The sequence below is a fragment of the Acomys russatus genome, chromosome 10, assembly GCF_903995435.1.
Source record: "Acomys russatus chromosome 10, mAcoRus1.1, whole genome shotgun sequence".
NCBI lineage: Eukaryota > Metazoa > Chordata > Mammalia > Rodentia > Muridae > Acomys > Acomys russatus.
Window position 1 is genome coordinate 68,474,144 of NC_067146.1, and position 20,427 is coordinate 68,494,570.

At 46.3% G+C, this 20,427-nt stretch overlaps 1 protein-coding gene across 2 annotated transcripts in view; it reads left to right on the plus strand.

The window, feature by feature from the left end:
- Cpvl (carboxypeptidase vitellogenic like) overlaps nucleotides 1–20,427 on the plus strand; it is a 99,832-nt gene that overhangs the window by 790 nt on the left and 78,615 nt on the right. For both annotated transcript variants that reach the window (XM_051151601.1, XM_051151602.1), the window contains exons 2-5: nucleotides 6,660–6,778; nucleotides 17,957–18,071; nucleotides 18,976–19,034; nucleotides 19,938–20,017. In XM_051151601.1, the coding sequence (XP_051007558.1) occupies nucleotides 6,660–6,778; nucleotides 17,957–18,071; nucleotides 18,976–19,034; nucleotides 19,938–20,017 (373 nt within the window). The remainder of the gene's footprint in view (nucleotides 1–6,659; nucleotides 6,779–17,956; nucleotides 18,072–18,975; nucleotides 19,035–19,937; nucleotides 20,018–20,427) is intronic.

Here is a 20,427-nt window from a genome sequence, read left to right on the forward strand (position 1 = left end):
GACTTCCCTCCAACCACTCTCCCGTGCCTCTCCCCAGGCATGTTATTCACAGCCTATGCCTCAGTTTCCTTGTTAGTAAGGTGGAGACTTGACAGTCTGCTTAACTTGCAAGAATGTCAGGAAAAATCTAGTGAGCCCCCCTCCCAAAAAAAAAAAAAAACAAAACAAAACAAAACTTAGAAAACTCCTTGTATCCTATAAATGTCTTCCCAAATCTTAGTGTTTGCATAGGCTTCACCAAGAGACCGTCAGGGGTTAATATCTGTCAGCTAATAGAAAGAAGTCAGATTTGGTGTTAGGAGTCTAAAGCGTATGCCTGCATCTTGGTGCTTAGGTAGATCACCACGGCCACGAAGAACCTCATCCGTGGGTCTTCGATTGATCCTGAGTCAGAACATAGGCTCTGACATTGAGCAACTGTTTGTACAAAGAAGCAGAGGACTGGGCTGGCAGCCAGAAAGAATCGAGGAAGGGTCTGAAAGAGGAGCCAGACAGTGACTGTTTGCTGAAGGAAGGGGTGGGTGAGGTGGGATCTGAGGAGCTGCTGGCAGGGACTGAGTGGGAGAGACAAAGAGGAGGGACTCGCCCAGAGCCTGAAGCTGTGCCTAGTGCAGCTGGAGGTTCCGTGCGACTGAGGATGGAGAAGACCACAAGTTCTAGGGAAATGATGGCCTCAAAGGTCAAAAGTAAGTCTAAATACTCTGCAAGGAAGTTTAAAATAAAGCAGGGTTTTCCCATTGGGAGTGTCCCCCCCAATCAAGAGGACATCATCATTTTTGTTTGCTTTAAAATCAAGGGGTTTGAGTCCTGCCTTGACTGCTTCTCCGTGAAATCTGCATAAGCTCTAGATTTTGCCAACTCTTTGCTGCAAGAGGGTAAAAAGGCCTTCATTGTGTAATCAGATTTTTTTTTAAAAGAGTTCAGTTCCTTTTCTGCACAAAATTCTGAGAAAGATGGCTAGCTGGTGACATATAAAGGTGCATTTGAAACACACTATCAACCCCCCACCCCACAGTGTCGGACTGCACTCAGTTCAGCTTCCTTAATAACTGGAGACTGATGCTCAGGTTCACCTCCTTGACAAGAAGCCAGAGAAAACTGATTAATGTAGAGCTGAAAAGGAGTTGAGCCGTTATAACCAAGTCTTACCCAGCATCAGGCAAAGTAGTAGAGACTCGGGCTTCTTACAGGGTTTGCCCAAAGGGGATGCATGTCTCAGAGCAGCCCCAATAAAGAACACATAGTTATTGTTCCCGCTGTGAAGAGGAGAAAACCAGGGCTCCGGGAAGGTAAGTATCTTGCCCAGAGCTGTAGAGCCAGTAAGGGGCAGCTCTGCGATTATAACCTCTTTGCATGCCGACCACATTACAAATGGCTGTGCCATGTGACCATCTCCTGACTCAAGATATGGGTGACCCAAGAACGGTCACCTGTACCATGACTAAGGGAGGCAGCTAAAGAAAGGTGTTAAGTGAGAGAAGCCATGGCATGTCTGTGCCCTACATGTGGCAGAACTGAGTGAAGAACACACTGCAGAATTCCCTAACAATGGGTCATTCCCATCCCTCCCCTGGCCTAGGAACATTCCACAGTCATGGGCATACACAGGAAGGGTTGTCCTTTGGTAGAAATCCTAGCAGATTTTCATCCTACACATGGCAGCATTTGCCATGTCAAGTGACAAATAACTTCCATTGCTAAAGTTGTGTTTCAAACTCAGAATCGCTGAATGGAATTTGAGTGGTGGATCGAAAAGCTCGGGCATCTGGGGACTCAGACGCTGCCCGACAACATAATTAATGATAATTTTATTCATCCGCTTTACTGAAAGTTCAGGAAGCTGTGGACAGATGGTCAGCTCCTTCTTTAAATCCCTGTTGTTAACGGGATCTGTCAAAGCTGCCAGAATGGGAGTCTTAACATCCTAACGGACACACTGTTGAGATAAACAGTAGTTCATAGAAATACAAGGGGAGTTGTTTTTTTAAATACCCAATTAACTAGCTTAATTTTATATAATTGTAATTGCATGTTTGCTTTCTCTGAGGCTAAAATAAATCCTTACATTCTGGAATAAAATGAATACAGAAGGCAAATTTTAGCATCCTTACAAACATTATTATTATTATTATTTTTTACCAAATTCTAAAGGGTATTTGCTAGTGGGTTCTGATTTGTTGCTTGTGGACTAAACGTACATTGTCTACACTGGGGATGGTTGCATGTTTGTGGATCTGCCCCAGTTGGCTCAACGCTTCTCTGGCCACACTCCAATTATTCTCAGAGAGTTAATGTCACAAACACCAGCAACAAGAATAAACTGCAAAGGAGGAAGTAAGATGACTTCAAAGAAAACCCTTTTTCTTCTTTAACTTTTGAAAAACATTTATATTGTGTGTCACAGTGCCAGAAAGATGAAAAACTGCATGTGAGAGCCTGTTTTCCATATGCTATTAACAGATAACTCTGGGCTAAGGATGAAAGGCACAGTCAAACATGTCTACCAGTCATGTTAGCTGAGGGAACTCTTGATTCTCCTACTGTGATTTGGTGAATGGGAATTTAAAATCGGATTCTCCCATTAAGTAGAAAAGGGGTCTTCAACATTTATTAAGGCATTGGCAAGGTCTGTCTTTGAGAGGGGTTGAAGAAATATACCAATCCTAGTGTACTGTCAACGGCTGCCCATATATTTATTCCATTATTATTCTTAACCATCCGTAATTATTCTTAACCATCATGCTTGGTCCCAAGGGCTCAGAAATTGAGCTGGAGGAGAAAGGGGACAGGGCATGCCTAAGTACACGTTAGTAGAGATGCAGCCTGGCTCTGTTCCCAGGAGGGAGGGACAAGTGAGCAGGAGAATCAATCTAGAGCCAGTCTGCAGGCCCTTGCTGGCCTCAGAGACAGATTGCGCCAGTCACCTCTCGCCCACATTCCATTCCCTCCAGCTCCTTTCTATCATATGCTTTCTCTTTTCCTCGTTGTACTTTGACCTCTCCCATTTTTCTCTGTCTCCTATCTTGAATCCTGTCCTGCCCATTACCCCTCCTTGGATTGTACCTCACTCGTTGCAGCCTTCAGTTTTCACTCCTTGCTCGTTTGTGTTTGGGGGAATGGACGTGTTTCTGTTTGATGCTGAGGTGATGATGCCTAGATTTGCTGAAGGTATCTCCTAAGCATTGGGAGGTCTTCCCAAGCCTGGAGTGTGATCTTCCTTTGGGGTGAGAGTAGAAGGAGAGGAAGAAATGAAAGTTAGAGGATAGAGTTGGAGTTGAGGCAAGGCCAGTGTCTTAGTCACTGTTCTATTGTTATGAAGCGACACCAAGATCAGGGCGGCTCTTATAAGAGAAAGCGTTGAATTGAGGCTGGCTTACAGTTTCAAAGGTTTAGTCCATTATCATCATGGTGGGGAGAAAACAGGTAGATGTAGTGCTGAAGAAGCAGTTGAAGTTACATCCTGATCTGCAGGCAGAGAAGGAGAGAGAGAGGAGAGAGAGAAAGAGAGAGAGAGACAGAGAGAGAGAGAGAGAGAGAGAGAGAGAGAGAGAGAGAGAGAGAGAGAGAGAGAGAGACTGGGCCTGTCATGGACTTTTAAAACCTCAAAGGCCACCCCAGTGATTGACTTCCTCCAACAAGGCCACACCTCCTAACCCTTCTCAAAGAATGCCACTCCCTGGTGACTAAGCATTCAAATACACGGGCCTATGGGGGATGTTCTTGTGCAAACCACCACAGTCAGAAAACTTCCTATTTTTCTCCCAGAAACGTCTCTTTATTTTTCTCTTACAATCTTTTTCCTTTTCCCTTTGTCAGGTTTGGGGTGGGTGTGTTAGTCCATTTTTCTGTTGCTGTAACTGGTTCACACAGACCAAGCAGTTAAAAAACAGTGAAAGTTTATTTAGCTTGACGTTCTGAAGGCTGAAGAATCAAGATCAGAAGCTGGATCTGGTGAGGTAGTTCTGGGTGACGGCACTTCATAGAGCCCTGAAACAGCACAGGCCCTCATGGTGAGACAGAAGGTCCTGACTTATGGTTTTTTTCTTCTGTACAGCCACACTGGATTAGGGCCCACGCTGCGTTAACATTTATCACCTACCAAAGCTCAGCTCTCAAAGACTGATTTTTTTCCCTCTCTTGATACCTCAAAATGAGGATCCAATTCCTATTATGAGTTTTGGTGGGGACTTCAGACACAAGAGAGACAAGTGCCCCTGGAAAGAGAATGGGCTGAACTGTGGCTCTGATTAAGTAATCCTGCCTGGGAAACACTGGGAGAGCTAAAAAGGGCAAAACGTTCAGACATGTATGCTTCCTTTAGGAGTGACTTCCCACGGGTTAGCAGGACCCCTACCTACTACAGACTGAAATCTTGTTTTACGTCAGTTTCCCTTTGAGGAACACTCATAAGCATGTCTTGTTCTTCATAGAAAGCCTGTACTAGGGTAATCTGTGTCCACGTTTTATAGAGAAAGAAAGAATCTTGGAGAGAAGCGACTTAATGAGGGATCGAGTTAGGATTATAAACCAGGTCTGTCTGAACAGAGACTTCACTTTCTACCAGGCTTGTCCAGCTGGATCCTCAGACCACTTCCCACTGAGACCTGTCTTTGTCCTACCACTGCCTCTTCCCCTAGCTTCTGCCTGGTCTCAATCACCATGGGCAGTTTACAGGCCACCGTAGCTCTGCTCTGTGCAAGCCAGCTTCTTCTTCTTCTTCTTCTTCTTCTTCTTCTTCTTCTTCTTCTTCTTCTTCTTCTTCTTCTTCTTCTTCTTCTTCTTCTTCTTCTTCTTCTCCTTCTTCTTCTTCTTCTTCTTCTTCTTCTTCTTCTTCTTCTTCTTCTTCTTCTTCTTCTTCTTCTTCTTCTCTTCTTCTCTTCCCAGCCTCCCCAGCCCTGTATGTGCGTTAGTGCGAAGGCCAGAGGACAATGCTGCGTGTCATCCTTAGTAATACTCTTCACTTCCTTTTGGACGGGGTCTCTTGTCAGCCTGGAACACACTGATTGGCTAGACTGGCAGGCGAGCCAGCCTCAGGGATCCTCCTGCCTCTGCTTCCTCACCATCAAGATCGCAAGCATCCATCACATAAGCTGACTGTTGATGTGGGTCCTTGGGACTCAACCCAGGTCCTTATGCTTGCAAAGGCAGACACTTTACTGACCGAGTGGCCTTCTGAGCCCCTAAGCTGGCTTCTCTTGACAAGCTTGGACATGATGACTCCCGTGTTCCTGTGCACCCATAAAGGGTGCACCAGTCTCGGTTGGGAAACTGCAGCATGAGGGAGATGGGCTGCTGCCGCTGCTGAGGGTCCCAAAGCTGGTTAGGCAGTTGTGCTGGCGAATACAAGAGAAGAGGTCAGGGCAGTGTCTTCTGGAAGTGAAGTCCATTTTAAAAAAGGAACCTGTGGCCTCTGAGCTGTGGTATGTGGGAGAAAGGCCCTCGATTTTACATCACTTCCTGTGGGTTTGAATGTTCTTACTATGGTAGATTTCTTTTCTCTGTCTTTGGTGTGGCTGGGTGCCAAGCTGGCCAGAGATGCCCACTACAGTGGGTACCATTAGTTGATGGCTTGTTGACCTCTCAAGCAGGCTCCAATTTAATGTTTCTCAGATGGAGATACTGTTCTGGAGTGGTTCTTTAGTGAAGGACACCCCCACCCCCACCCCAGCCCTACCCTGATTTCTTTCTGCTCCCTCCCACAGGCCCTAACACCCACTGTCTGTTCCGTTTCTGTTCTGTTCCTTATTGTTGCTTCTCTCCCACTTCTTGTTGTCTAGATCCCTGACTCAGTGCTGCCCCCTCCTGTAGCAGGCCGGAAGGAACAGCCTTGCAACCTAACTATGCCTACTTGGGGTGTGTGCCTCAGTTCATCTTTAGTGCCAGGAGACTTAGGGCAAATTACCTAACCTTTCTATGCTTCTCCTTTGTCATGGTCTCATAAATCTTGGTTTCCATCAGTGTCATCTAGTCTAAGGCCTCCCAGGCTGGCTGAGCATGCTTTCTCCTCTCCTGTCCCTTTGCTGGCATAAGAAATCCAGGGCCTCTGCCTCCCACAACTGTCCTGCATAAGCCTGAGGTCACCTAGGCTCAATGCCTGCCTCTAGCCATTCTGAGCCCCTTACACCTGATCCTAAGAAGGTGGGGCCCACAGCCTGCCCCAAAACTTCCAGCTGCTTAGTTTGATTCCCTGTACCTTGTCTGCTGCCCATTCAGGGGGTGCAGTGTAAACACCTGGGGTACAAAAGTAATAGAGATGCTGGATGATTTCCTCCAAGTGTGTTGGTGCATGCCTTTAATCCCAGCACTTGGGAAGCAGAAGCAGGCAGATCGCTGTGAGTTCGAGGCCAGCCTGGTCTACAAAGCGAGTCCAGGACAGCCAAGGCTAACACAGAGAGATTCTGTCTCGAAAATTAAAAAACAAACAAAACCTACAAAGACTTGGACCCTGGGCCCCCTTTCAGTTTCCCTTGGCCTTGGCCTCACTGTGATGGGGAGTCTGGGGGAGTCTGGGGAGCAGCTGAAGGAAGCTGGAACATGTGGCTCTGCATATGCCTCATGCGAGTCTTATCCTAGCCAGCATAGGTCTCCTACAGCCTGAGCTGGAGAGAACATGGAGCATGCTCGCTGACCCTTCCATACCTTTTCTTTCTCCTCACCAGGGCAAAGGAAGAGCATGGTCAGTCCTTTCCCTGGAATGCACCTGAAGAGCTATGCCGGCTACATCACGGTGAACAAGATTTACAACAGCAACCTCTTCTTCTGGTTCTTTCCAGCTCAGGTAAGTAGCCAAGGCCTATAGCAGAGAGCTAGGAGGCAGCTCACTCCAGATGGAGTAGAAATACTAGCTTGCAGACCCATGGAAATTGTTATTATTTCGTGTGTGTGTGTGTGTGTGTGTGTGTGTGTGTGTGTGTGTGTGTGTATGTGTTTGTGTCTGTCTGTCTTGTCTTATCTGTCTGTGTCTAGAGGTCAATGTGTCCTTCTCATGTGTTCTTCAGTCTATTTTCTGAGACAGGATCTCCCATCTGAAGCTCACTGATCTTGCTAACCTGGCAGGCCACTAGCCCCAAGGATCTGTTTGCTTCTGTCCCTAAAACACTGGGGTTAGAAAGCCATGTTACCGAACCTGTCTCTTTAAGTGGGTGCTAAGGACCCAAACTCATGTTTGGGTCCTCATGTCTTCATGATAAGCACTTTACTCACTGACCCATCTCCCCAGGTCTATTTGCTTTTTTTTTTTCAAAATTAGCATACAACAGGATTAACCGTAGGCTAGAATTGACATAGTAACAGATTTCATTTTATGGAATTTCTATACACAGTTTGTTTTTTTGATGATTCTTCCATATCTGCCTCACCTCTGACCCCTGTTTGTATCCCTCTGCCCATGGTAATCCTTTTACTGCCATCTAGGCCATAGGATCTATTACCCTACACCACTTTCCTCCAGACTTCTATTTCCCACAAGGCTTAAGAATCCTTAAAGAAAACATTAACGTCTTTCTAAAAACGAACACATGTTTGTGGAGGAGATGTGGAGAATCCAACTTAGTGCTTCCCTTTATTGAGCCCCCATTTATAGTAACACAGCAGCCCTCTTTCTCTCACAGCCTTCCTTTTAATTGTTCTTTTATTCAAATAGCACTTGGGGCAGGGTGGGCATTCCAGAGTGTCCAGGGAAGGTAAGGAACGAGTGGGGAGCTGTGGGACAGGTCACAGTTTAGTCACCAGGCTCCTCTGTGGCCTTAAGGGGCTTCTCACCCTCCCGGGTCCCTGGGGACAGAGGAGAACATGCTTTTGAACTCACCAGTGAGGTTCTGTGTGAACAAGACGCATAAAGGTTTAAAGTACCTTTGGGGTGGATGGGGTCAGGAGCTGAGGTACATAAACACCTTAAAGCCTACTTTAGAGCTGTTTTCTGTTTTCATTTGCCAAATTGGATTTGCCTTAGAAACTAGAGAAAGCAAAGCAAGGCCTATCTCTGTGGGAGTTGGTATTCATATTTGCATATGATTTGCATACAAGTGTTGCATATTTGATAAGCTAGTAAATTGCTTCATCCAGTGTCATGGTGACTGTAAACAGTCTTTTATTTTATTTATTTATTTATTTATTTATTTATTTTTTTACTGGTACTGTCCTGCTATGTTTTCTTGACTTGTAACTCCTAGCCACATGACGTGTGATATTGTTCACTTCATTGTAATCTGTCCTTTGGAGAGTGGAGGTAATTGAGGAGCCTAAAGGACAGAGTTCAGGGAAAGGCTTGTTAGTCGTCCCCCCACTTTAACTGAGAAACTAGCTGTTCATCCACCAACTGGGCTGTGGTCCTTCCAATCCAGTTCTATAGCCAAAATACATCCTAAGATGGTTCCAGAAGTCCTGCCCATGTGCCATCTCAAAACAAAGCTCTTATGTTCAGGGTTCTGCAAGAAGTGGCAAGTAAGCTTCCGGTAGAAGGTGGGGTTTATGAAAAGGCCATAATGTGTGCAGGTGTAGCGGAGAAAGATTGTGCAACGTCTCACGGGGATGCTCACAGGCACAATCAGGCAGCCAGGAAGACTTCCAGCTAGGAAATAAGGGACAGGGTGGAGCAGACACAGCACCCGAGGAGAAGCAGTTGTCAACCTCAGTGAGGTATGTCCCTTTCATTTGGCAGAAATATGAGTTCCTTGTCTGTCCCAAGGAAGCAGCTGACATTGTCACCAGGAGAAAAATGGCTCCCTTTAAAAAAAAAAATGAGGGCAACGAAAATAGCGATCCAGGAAACATGCTGCACTTAGAGCATCCTCTGAGTCATTCTCTGGATGCTGGTTCTCAAATTAGTTTTGCTTTCCTGTTATTTCTGTGAGATCCCCCTGTTATTGTCTACAAATCAGTGCATAATGAAACCCAGAAGTCAAAAATCAGTGTGCAGTGGAAACATTGCAAGGGAAACAGCAGGCTTTCTGCCTGAGCTGGGTGGCACACTGTAACGGACAGAAGACATGTATTTATCTCTGGTGCTGTTGCTAAGGGAACATGAGATATGTGCCCCCCCCCTTCATCCCCACCTTGCTCCTTTACCTGAACCAGAATTTAAAGCTCAATCTTTGACCTGAACATCTTTGCTTTGACCACCATGTGTCACATCTCTAGAAAAGTAATTCCAGAAGGTCCTGGCGTTCAGAGATTGGAAGTACGGTCTCTTGAATTAGTCAGGCTTGGGTGGAGACGGTGGTCCCAGCACTTACCCACATTTCCCAATGGCGGCATTTAACATCTGTTGTCCCAGTTCAGAGTGAAATTCAGGACACTCCCTGACCTGGGTCTCAAGACAAAAGAGGTTAAAGAGCCAGCTGATTAGAGGAATGCCGACTCACGATAAATGTCACTTTTATTGTTATGTCCTTGTGGCCAGTCTTGCCATTATCACTTTCCTGATACCAGTTGCCACCAATACTGAGCTAATAAAGTACAGTTTGTAGGCTTTAAAGAAAAATAGAGGGAAATTGCAAATCAGAAGGCCCCAATCACCAGCAAGAATACTGATTAATTGCTCTTGGATAAGGAAATTACTAAGTGAAATTGGGATTTGTCACACTTAAGATAAAGAGGCTTCCGAAGCCATCTTCCCTGCAAAGAGTTAGCCAGATTTTGACCTTATCTCCTAGGAACACAAATAATTTGAAGTGTTCGGAGTCAGCCCAGCCCCTTCCCTGAGGCCCATCCCTTCCCTCCTGGCAGAGACAAGGCAGGATTCCTGTGTTGTTTTGGTTTTGCTTTTTTCCTCTTTTTTGGTCATAGCTCCATCCCTCCTCTTCTCCCAGTCCCCCTTCCCTCTTCCTTATCCTCAGAAAAGGGTGATCCCCCCTTTCCATCTATCCCAGTTCATCAAGTCTCATTGGAACTGAGTGTACTCTCTTCCCCAGTGGCCTGGCTAGGCAGTCTCCTAGCCAGGGGGAAGTGATGATTCCTTGGGTTTTCTTTGTTTTGTTTTTGGTGTTTATACAAGCTCTGGGGCACTGTGAGGCCTGTGAGGGAAGCCTGGGCACAGCATATGAAGATGCTCACTCAGGAAACTGCAGGTCGGACCCTCTACAGCCAGTCACCAGGAAAAGGAAGGGGACAGAAGATTAAGCTATCAGGAATTCTGTACTTAGCCATCAGAGAATGACAGAGGGCTGCTCTCGGACTCTTGCTCTAAACAAGGTGCTTTCTGTGTCAGTGGAGGCAGATGTTCTAAAGCATCCTGAGAACCCACTGGGACAGCTTGTCTTGGGAGTGAAGGTAGAAGCAGGGGTCCCCTAATCTGTCACCTGTAGCCGGGTATATGCCCTCCTCTGCGTGTCAGAACTTCCTCAGTAGCAGAGTATGTGTGGGAGAGGAAAGGGTTCCGACTTTGTGCTGCTCATCAGAACCTCCCTGGGAGCTTCAGAAGAATGACAGCTGCTCCCTGTCAGGTCGCTGACTCATCCAGGATCTGGAGGGTCAAATCAGCATCTCTGTTGTACTCCACATCTATGCTAGTGCAGCCTGTCAGTGGTCTTGAACTTAGGGGAAAAAAAACTAGAGGTCAGGGTACAGGGATTCTGTTCCAGGTCTGCAATTCTTGGTATAAGACATTTACTTTCCCTGGGGTTCAGAGATCATTTTAATAGGGGCTGCTAACCCAGTTGGTGCCCAGGACTGCATCTTAGTTCTACAAAAGGCCATGAACTACAGACACCTTGCCAGACATCTCCCTGTCCCTAACCCATGGACAACATTGAGGGATGGTATGTTGTCACCAAGTCTTAAAAACGGTTATGCTTTGGAAAGACACCTCGGATAGCTAAAGTCTTGTTCCTTTGGGTTGAGCTATGGTGTCTTATGACAATCTTCATCAGATCACTAGACCATAGGATGGCAGTCTAGGCAGTGGTGGCTGCTGCAGAGCTTAGCTATGCAAGTGTGCACCCTTGCTTGTTTTGTATCTCAGCTCGAATTTACCTGGACCCAGGATAACAACTTTAAGCATCTTCGTTATTGAGTGACTAGGTCAGTAGAGGGCGCTGGAGGGACACCGCGGCACAGAGTTGCCTTCCTTTTCTATTTCCTGGTCTGTGCCTTGCTACTCAGTTCAGTGACACTGTGTCTTTATGCCACCCGAGACCCTCTGCCTAGGTGACCACCCAGCTACAGCCAGTTTATAGCCAGGAAACCCAGGGAACTTAGTCACCAAAGGGGTTGGTCCCAGGCCTTCTTCAAGGAGATCTAGAGCACCCTCAACCGGTGCTTTCCTCTTTAGCCCAGCGTCCTCTTTACACACCTATGGAGAAGTCTTCATTGTGTCTGTGCTTTTTATACTGTCTTCCCTGTTGCCTGAAAGACACAGGAAGCTTACAGGTATGCTGGTCATGGCTTAGCACTCTGGCCTCTAGCCCGCTCTGCCTGATGCTGTCTATACCCCCAACCTATGTCTCCCCTTGGCTTCAGCAGGTATGCATAGTGGGGCAGGATTACAGGGTAGTGGTTTTGGCTAAACAAAGTTACTGGTTAATCACACAGGGAAATGATTATGTTGTTCCTGTCTTAGGATTGGACCCTGAGTGATAGCGGTGCTCATTCTTTCTCTCTGAAAAAGACTGCCCCAGGAACTGAGAATGTTCTGGAAAGACCTCAGGGACAACCAGTGTACCACTTACCCTCATTCTCGGCACATCACTGTGTTTTCCTTCTTCAGGCATTTGGCCAACATGGCCAAATAGTAGCTTCCAGTCTTTCTTGGCCTTAGTCATGGAACCAACAGGGGTTCACCAATGCGCACCTAAAGGTATAGTGTGATTGGTCAAGTTCATGTCAGGTGATCTTCCATGACCTAGTCAGCCAGTGGTCATGTGATAACATGCCCAATGGGCCTTTTCTATGATGAGTGTAGGGGCTGTGTGGGTCAGCAGATTTCTCAACATTTATTTACCGCAGCTAGCTATAGTGCCACGACATTGCAGCAGGCATTAGAGGTCACATGGATGCCTTCATATTTCCTTTTTGATGTTCTTGAGGCATCAATTGGATCTGAAATAGCAAAGCCATATGAAATAAAACAAAGTTGCTAAGAATGGTAAGTTAGAGACTTACCATTAATATGTATATTTGAACTCTGCAGAAAACTTCTTGTGTGCCCAATTGCACTTTGGGGAAATAAAAAATCTGCAGAGAGGTAGAAGTTATTAATCTTTCCAGTCATTTTCATCTTATCTAGAATCAGAAAGAAGACAAGACTCCCTCATCCACACTGCTTCGCATTCCTTCTGAGCTATAGCTTTCTTGCCCGGGGCTCGAAGGAGCCTTAACTACCTCATGGGATGGTTAGGGAAGAGCCAGGAGAGGAGTTTAGTGAGCTTGAAGCTGGTTGCTTGATGAAAAGCCAAGGAGTTTGTGGATGATATAAAGAGACTGGGGGAAAAACACCTGAAAAAGTTAATTTTCCCTATGAATGATCATAGTAAAGGAAGGTCTAATGAGTGTCAACACAAAGTGTGACGAGCAACATTCCCTGGGAACACATGGATATCTTAAGCAAACTGTTCACATGTGTTGGGACTACATGCGGAGAATTAAAACGGCACTGCATAGCTATTTAAAGATTCTGGTTACAAAACTAATTGCTTTAAATACAATTATTGATTAACATAGTGGGGCAGCTGAAGCATCATGGGGGCAGAGGCCTGTGGGGCAGAGTGGGAGCCCACTCAAATACACTTGGAGGGAATGTAAAGACTTTTACTTTGGGTACTAATGACTGCAATTAAGAGAGGACACGTAACTTAAAGCAAGTAAACCACCAGGCTCTGCATTTAGAAGCGCAGTGAAGACCTCACTGATTTACAAAGCACACTTTCCATTTGAAGCCTGCCTTCAAGTCTGGCAGTGGATTTTCTGTTGCACCCTCTTACCTAGAGAGGTGTTTCTTAGTGGAACGAAGGAAAAAGTTGGCTAGAAAAATGTATCTAGATTGGCTACCGACCAAAATACTGCCCTCACATACGGTAAGCTAAGTTGTCTAAATCCCTACGGCAACCTCAACAGAAATGTCTATGTAAAATACAACCACCAAACTGGTTAGATTTTTGTCAGCCTGACTCAAAATAATCACCTCAGCCAAGGGACAGTCAACTGAAGAATTGCATCCACCAGATTGGACTGTGGGGTGTTTTCTTGATTGATGATTTATGTGGGCAGGCCCAGCCCACTTTGGTGGAGCCACACTTGGGCAAATGATCTTGGGTGGTATAAGAAAGGAGGCCGGATAAAAAAAAAAAAAAAAAAAAAAAAAAGAAAAAAAGAAAAAAAGAAAAAAAAAAGAAAGAAAGAAAAGAAAGGAGGCCGAGCAAGCCAATAAGCAACATTCCTCAGTGGCCACTGATTTAGTTCCTTCCTTGAGTTCTTGTTCTGATTTCCCTTAGTGATGGACTGTAAACTGTAAGATGGAATAAACACTTTCCTACCCTGGTTGCTTTTGGAATTTATAACAGCCGTAGAAAGCAAACTAGAACAACCATGCCCAGTCAAGGTACTAAGATCGGCATCTTTAGTCCCTGCTCCCTACATAGTGACTCCCCATTTCAGCAATATGTGTAATGTACAAATAGGAATTTTGTCTACTGTGTCTTGCTACCTGTCTATGGCTGTAGAGCTGGGGTCTGGTCTGGCTGGAGATATGGTTGAAATATCTGGGAGCACAGCTATTGTGTCACTACTTGGAAAGAGATGGGCCAGGTCAGGGCCAGCTTAGATTTCATGCATTTTGCTTCCTTCAAGTGCCAATCCATGAAGGCACAGGATCATTTTCTTTGACCATCATTGGTAGTAAGTACTGGGGTGTGCTAGTATAGAAAGTCGATTGGACAGAATATAAAAAGTACCTCCTTGCAAGAAACCCTGAGGAAGGAGTGGCCAAGTTTGTGACTGGCCACCAGGGGTCGCCATAGGAACTGAGAGGGCAATAGATAAAGGATCTTGTTCTTTCCTTTTTCTTTCTTTCCTTTTCCTTCTTTTTCTCCTTCCTTTCCCTCCCTCCCTCCTTCTCTCCCCCCCCCCCTTCATCCCTCCTCCTTAGTCGTGACAGGGTATCTCCGTGTAGTCCAGGCTGACAAACTAGCAACGTCCTCTCCTCACTTGCCTAGCCATGGCCTTGCCACGTGACTTTTAACACCATGCTGTTACAGTTGTTTCTCATTCTTCAGTGCAAGGCTCAGCTTCTCGGGGTGGGGGTGGGGAGGACCCATCTTCCACGTGTCAGCCATCTTTTGGTGCTATCGAAGAATCCCACAAATCCAGGAGTCCTCTGCTCTTCGTATTTCATTGCTGCCTTTTCCTTTCAGCAGCAGCTCTTTCAGTAGTTAGTACCCAGGCCCATGACTCATTTATAGAAGGTCTCTCTCTCTCTTTTTTTTTAATGATCAAATAGATAACTCTTTACCAGTGGATTACTCATCTTAGAGGTTCATCCCAAGACATTTAAATAACCACCTCAAAAGCCTAGCCTTTGAGTCCTCAGTCATGTCTGCCCATCTCAGGCTCAGTCTCAGTTCTCTGCCCATCTGTCCATATGTGTAGCTACACTTATCTGTCTTCCCACCCATCAAAAAACCTAACCAGAATGGACACTTAAAAAGATACCCCAGACATCACCTGAATGAAGTGTTAGGACTGTACCGCTGCTCACATATGCATACCAACCCATGTTTCCAGGCAGAGGGCACCGAGTCACAGAGCAATTAAAGAATTTGCCAAAGGGCACACAGCCGTAAAATAGCATCAGAGGACCTCCAGTCCTGGCTGTGTGGCTTTCATATTCACACTCTTTACCAGTGGGCATTGCTATTGGCCATCAGTAGGATCTAACCCACACCTTGAGAGAGTAGGCAGTGGGTGCTTTTAGGTGAATTTGCACACTGTGCTGGGTGTATGCCACAGCACGAGGGTGATAGCTTACTGCTGTGGAAAGACTCCCACAACCTGTGGTCCAATGACCACAGAAACAGCAAGATCTTGTCATTTCACTGTATGTACGGCATATGGACTGTCCATAAGATGAGCATGCATATTGCATGGGCAGAGAGAAGAGTCTTCAGATGTCCCCATGATCAACTTTAGTGAGTAAGACTGAGAAGGGGATTTTGAAAATAAACTTTACAAATTCTTAGTTCAGATTATATATTCTAATTCTGAGAGATGGTTTGGCGTGTAAGCACGGACACCACCAAACCTCAGGACCTGAGTTTGGCCTCTCTGAGACCAACATGGCAGGAGAGAACCAACTACCAAAATTTGTTAATTGACCTCCATAAGCATGCTGTGCAGATAGATAGATAGATAGATAGATAGATAGATAGATAGATAATATGTAATATGATTTCAACAGAAGTACTCTATTTGAAATATAAAATGTATTGAGGAAAATTAAACCTTTGAGGGGGGAGAACTAAATATCTTGAATCAAAGCTTTAGTGTGATTAATATTTTCCAAGTTCTGAATTCGGTCCTACCTGCAACTAATAAGCAGAAGGTTCTGATTTCACTGGACCCCAAATTTGAGGTGTGGTTCTGTTCAGTATGCCATCATGGATTTCTCTTTCCTGGGAGAAGGGCCTTGCCTCACAGGTGAGAGCTGGATGTGTCCCAGAGGACTATCTGTAAAACTTTATGTCATTGGTGTGGCCATAACAAGTATGGTCTATTATGGCTGTGATGTCACACTTCATCACACAAGCATGCTATGACCCATTCTTGGGTACACAGCATTGAAAAGCACTTTCACATCCCAACACCCAATTTAGGCTGCTTGGCTCATGAAGGTAGAAAGACCCGTAGTGGCCTTTTCTTTAAAAACAGGCTGCTTCAAGGCCTTCTGAGCACCGAGGAGGCAGGCCACCCAAGGTTGGAGGCCTTCTAGCCCTTAGTAGTCCGGCATTCCAAGAATGCTGGGTGCTGTGCTTCATAGTTCCATAAGAAGCCTGTTAGGCACATTGCTGTTTGACTTGTCCTGTAGTGTGGCCTCTCAGGACCAGGCTATTTTCCTGAGAGTCTAGAGATAAACTTAACCCCACCAGGTCACAAAAAGGCGGGGAGAAAAGAGAGCAGTGGCAATTAGTTGCCTAGGAGACTAAAAAGGCAGGCTCCCTGTCACCTGGCAAGTCCTTAGCCCTTCTGAGGAAAGCTGAGGGTGGTACTGCAAGCAGGGCGGGGCTTAGGTGGAAATGCAATTGCCTGTGGCTTCAGCTGAGGCGGAAGTCATTTTTAAAGAGATTTCCACATTATCTTAATATGTGACCATTGGTCCACTGGAGTACATAAACAAACAGACCCCGAGAGTTGAGTATCCTGAAGTCAGTGTACCCCAGCACCCCAGGAAGCTGTAAAGGACAAAGATGACTTCCTTCCCATTGCCCTGGTTTTCCTACCCCTTGTTGTGTGGCGTTTACTCTCACTACTGGGGTAAATAAAAGTATAGAGGGGTGGGGTTCCTGTGAGTGACAGGCTCCGCAGAGAGGTTCACTCACATGTCTAAGCAGAGCACACAGTGGCTGGCGGAGGGTGTGTGGGGGGTGGGGAGTGGGGCAGTGGGGATGGGAGGGTAGGGGGGCAGGGCACACGGCATCACTCCACATAGTCTTCAACAGAGCCTTCAGTAAGGCTTGTATTGCTGCCACGGGGCAAGTGAAGAAACTGAGGCTGGAGGAAACAGAGGGCCAGGCCACCATAGCTACTTGGTAGTCACGTAGAGCCAGAGCCTCTTGGTCCTAGGTTCCACTCCCAGCGGCTGATACATTGCTCTCGTTTTTTTTTGGGGGGGGGGGGGGGGGGTTCTCTGCTTTGACTTGACAGAGAGGCCCCGCCCCCTCCAGATTTGTTTGTGGTACTTTAACGTTTGAGGCGGGACAATACAGGAATGAAAATTAGGCCCAAAGGATGAAAGAAAAGCCACCCAGCAGAGCACTCTCCTACTCTTTTATTTGTAGATACATTGACTGCAGATCTTAGTGCTGGTCCTTCATCGCTGTACCAGCAGCTGCAGAACACTATTCACAGCCACTCGCCAGGTTTTACAGAAAGAGATTCCTCCTCCACAACACATTGTAGACAATGGTGGCAATGCGTCTTACCCAGAGTTACTCAGCTAGGGGACAAGCAAAGCCTGGGCTTACATCAGGAGAGTTTGGCGTAGGTATCTGTCCCTCACCCATTTGGACTGAGTTGACTGTGGCTACAGGCTTGAGGGTCAAAAGCCCAGCCTCACCGTGGGCTTCAGCACTTTCTCCACTCTCTCTTCAGTTTTAACAGCCAATTACGTTTATTGTGTCTGATTGTTCCAAGGGCGTTTGCTATGTCATTTGATGACTTGGCATTTGGGCATGGGTCTGGGGGTAGCCCCTCATGGTAAGGCTATTCTGTAGACTGGAGCTGTCCCCAAGAGCTTTCTCAGAAAAGGCCCAGAACATGTCCATGTCAGATCTGAAAGGACAGGAAAGCCACATCCCTATGTACTTAGACTCATATCCCTGACTGCAGCTCCCGATGGCGCCCTTATAAGTTAGTCTAACCTCTCACTACAGCTTCCTCGCTGTGTCTGGGAGGGGAGCCCAGCTACCTGGACTTCAGTGACATCTGTCTTTGTGTGAGGGGTTGGGCCAACTAGGAAGAAGCAGAAGTTATTTGGTTCCCTTTACTATGCTTGGTGGATGGACTGTGCAGATGGCAAGGTGCTGCCAATTGCACAGAAAGACGCCAGCATGTGGGAGACATACAAATCCCAAATAGTAGAAGGTAACTGACCTTTTTTTTTTTTTTTTAATATAGTAGAATAGGGTCTTGGGGACAGAGACATTCTAGAATGTTGCCAAGGATGTGGATAAGACAGAGGCTCCACGCATTTGGGTATATTCAGCAGCCTTGGGGCGTTACTGCTCACTGGCTTCTCTGTTCCCTGCAGGTACAACCTGAGGAAGCCCCGGTGGTCCTGTGGCTTCAGGGTGGTCCTGGTGGTTCATCCATGTTTGGACTCTTTGTAGAACATGGGCCTTATGTTATCACAAGCAACATGACTGGTAAGTGATGCTTTAGCTCCCTTCCCATGAGTCAGCCAGCAGAACCTGCTCTAAAAAAACTAGATAGAATAAAACACAAGAGCCGCCAGGAGTCAGGAGTCGCTTAATAGCCCCAGATCACAGAAACACAACTTTGTAGCAACGTCTGTCCAGAAGGAGGAGCCCCAGGATGCGTGTCCTGCCTGGCTTGCTTTCTCCTGCAACCCTGGGTGAAAGGGTCTAAGGCTGCTTTCTGCAAGCTGCCGCTGCCCGCTGGGCTGCTGACTCAAGCATTCTTGGCTTGCAACAACAGTTGGTATTTATTACTATTTGGGTGAGCCCTCTTGCACAGGCCTAATGGTGGAATTATATCCCTCATTATCCATGGGAATAGAATGCTTTATGAGTCTGTCACTTAAGTGAGCCGATGCCTTGAAATCAAAATGCTGTGGATGACACTGAGGTGGAGGAAGGGCCGGAGAAAGAGCCTCTGGCTGTATCTCAGGGCGGACTTCATTCCTGTCTCACTGGGAAAATACTTCGATTTCCCTGGGTCAGCATTCAGAGTGTGAAATGAGTTTGTGACTCGCTGTAAAAGTTTTTTTTGTGCCAGCTTTGGTGGGGTTGATGTTTTCTTCAGCACTGCGGAGGAGGAAAAGAGACTAAGAAGCTGAGTGTAGGGATCCTTTCTAGGACAGGACAGATGGGCATTTCCATGTCAGTTCTTCATGGGGTTTTCTTGCCATGCTTCGGTCTTAGCTATAGATACTCCCGTGTTTGGCAAAAGTACAGAAGAGAATGGGTGAAGGTGATGGGTGCTGTCCCAGGGATGGTGAGAGCTCAGCGGGGTATGCTGGCATCCAGAGCAAGGATGCCTTGCTTGGGCTGTTTGGTTAGAACTCAGCCCCATCTTCTATTTTGACAGTTCGCGCCAGAGACTTCCCTTGGACCACTACCTTTTCCATGCTTTATGTTGATAATCCGGTAAGAGCCACGGGGTACCACAAAACATCAGTGCTGGCCTCCTGTCCCCTTTCTTCTTACTGTGTGTAGTCATGGCTGCATGACGGCATCCTGGCCGACAGCAGGCCACAGACCCAATGATGTTTCTATAAGGGCTGTCAGGGAACTGAGACAGCCTTGCTGTGTTTTCCTCCGTCCTTCCAACCATTTGTGTTTAGATACACCAAGCACTTGCTGTATTCAGTAGCATAGCATGTTATCGCACTCACGCCTCCAGCGTTTGGTGGACTATGCCCTCTAGGTTTGCGAGAGCCCTCCCTATGATGGACTTACAAGACCAAACTCTGAAGTTGTCCTCACGAATAAGCAATATATTACCGTATATTTTCTAAAATATAGACTTACATTTTTTCCTTTTGTATTAAGATTTAATCTATAAAGTGAGCAGCCAGGTGTAGCAGAGCACATCTATAATCCCATTTGGAGGTTGGGGCCATAGAGTAGTGAGTTCAAGGCCAGCCTGAGCTACATCTAGGCACTGTAGGCTAGCTTAGGCTACATTGTGGGACCCTCCCTCCCCATCCCGTCCTAAACAGCATTGAATTATCACCATTGGGATAAGGGGTGGGTGGGTTGATACTGATGGGGTGGGCTCCCTGTCTCTCAGATTGTTGCTTAATAACAGATTCCTCATCTTTCATGTAGACTCACAGATAATTAAAAAAAAAAAAAAAAAAAAAAAAAAAAAAAAAAAGCCTCCAACTGGTGTCCCTTCCCTTGGAAAAGGAGGCCGAATGATGGCAGCCATCTGAAGTCAGAGGTGTGGTTTTTAGATCAGTGAGGCCACCTCCTAGTGTGGGGTGTAGCTGAAAGTCCTCAAGGAACAGGAGTCAGTATGCTTCTTTTCATGTCTTTCCCTCTAAGGTGGGCACGGGCTTCAGCTTCACTGACAGTGTCCAGGGATACTCCACCAATGAGGATGACATAGCCCAAAACTTGTACAGGTATGTCATGCACTGTGGCACTAGGAAAAGCCTCCCAGTGCTAGAGACACTACTGATTGGTCTTTATTGCCCAACTTGTAAAACTTTGCGGAACTCCCCCTTTTGTGTGTGTGTGTGTGTGTGTGTGTGTGTGTCTGAGCACAAGCACACATATACAGTTTCTTCTGCTCTTTCTTACCTTGTCATGGTTGACTGTTGTTTCCTTGGTCAGCAGGCAAAATAAACACAGCTAAAGTCACACATGTAACCAGTTGTTTCGCAACAATATCCTATGAAATCGTACAGTGACATACAGCACACATTTTCAACCAAAGAGTCCCTCTGAAGCCATCCACCCAGATGTCCTAGAAGTTTCTGGTGGTTTCTAAAATTCCATTTAGAGCTAGGCATGGTGGCACACGCCTTTAATC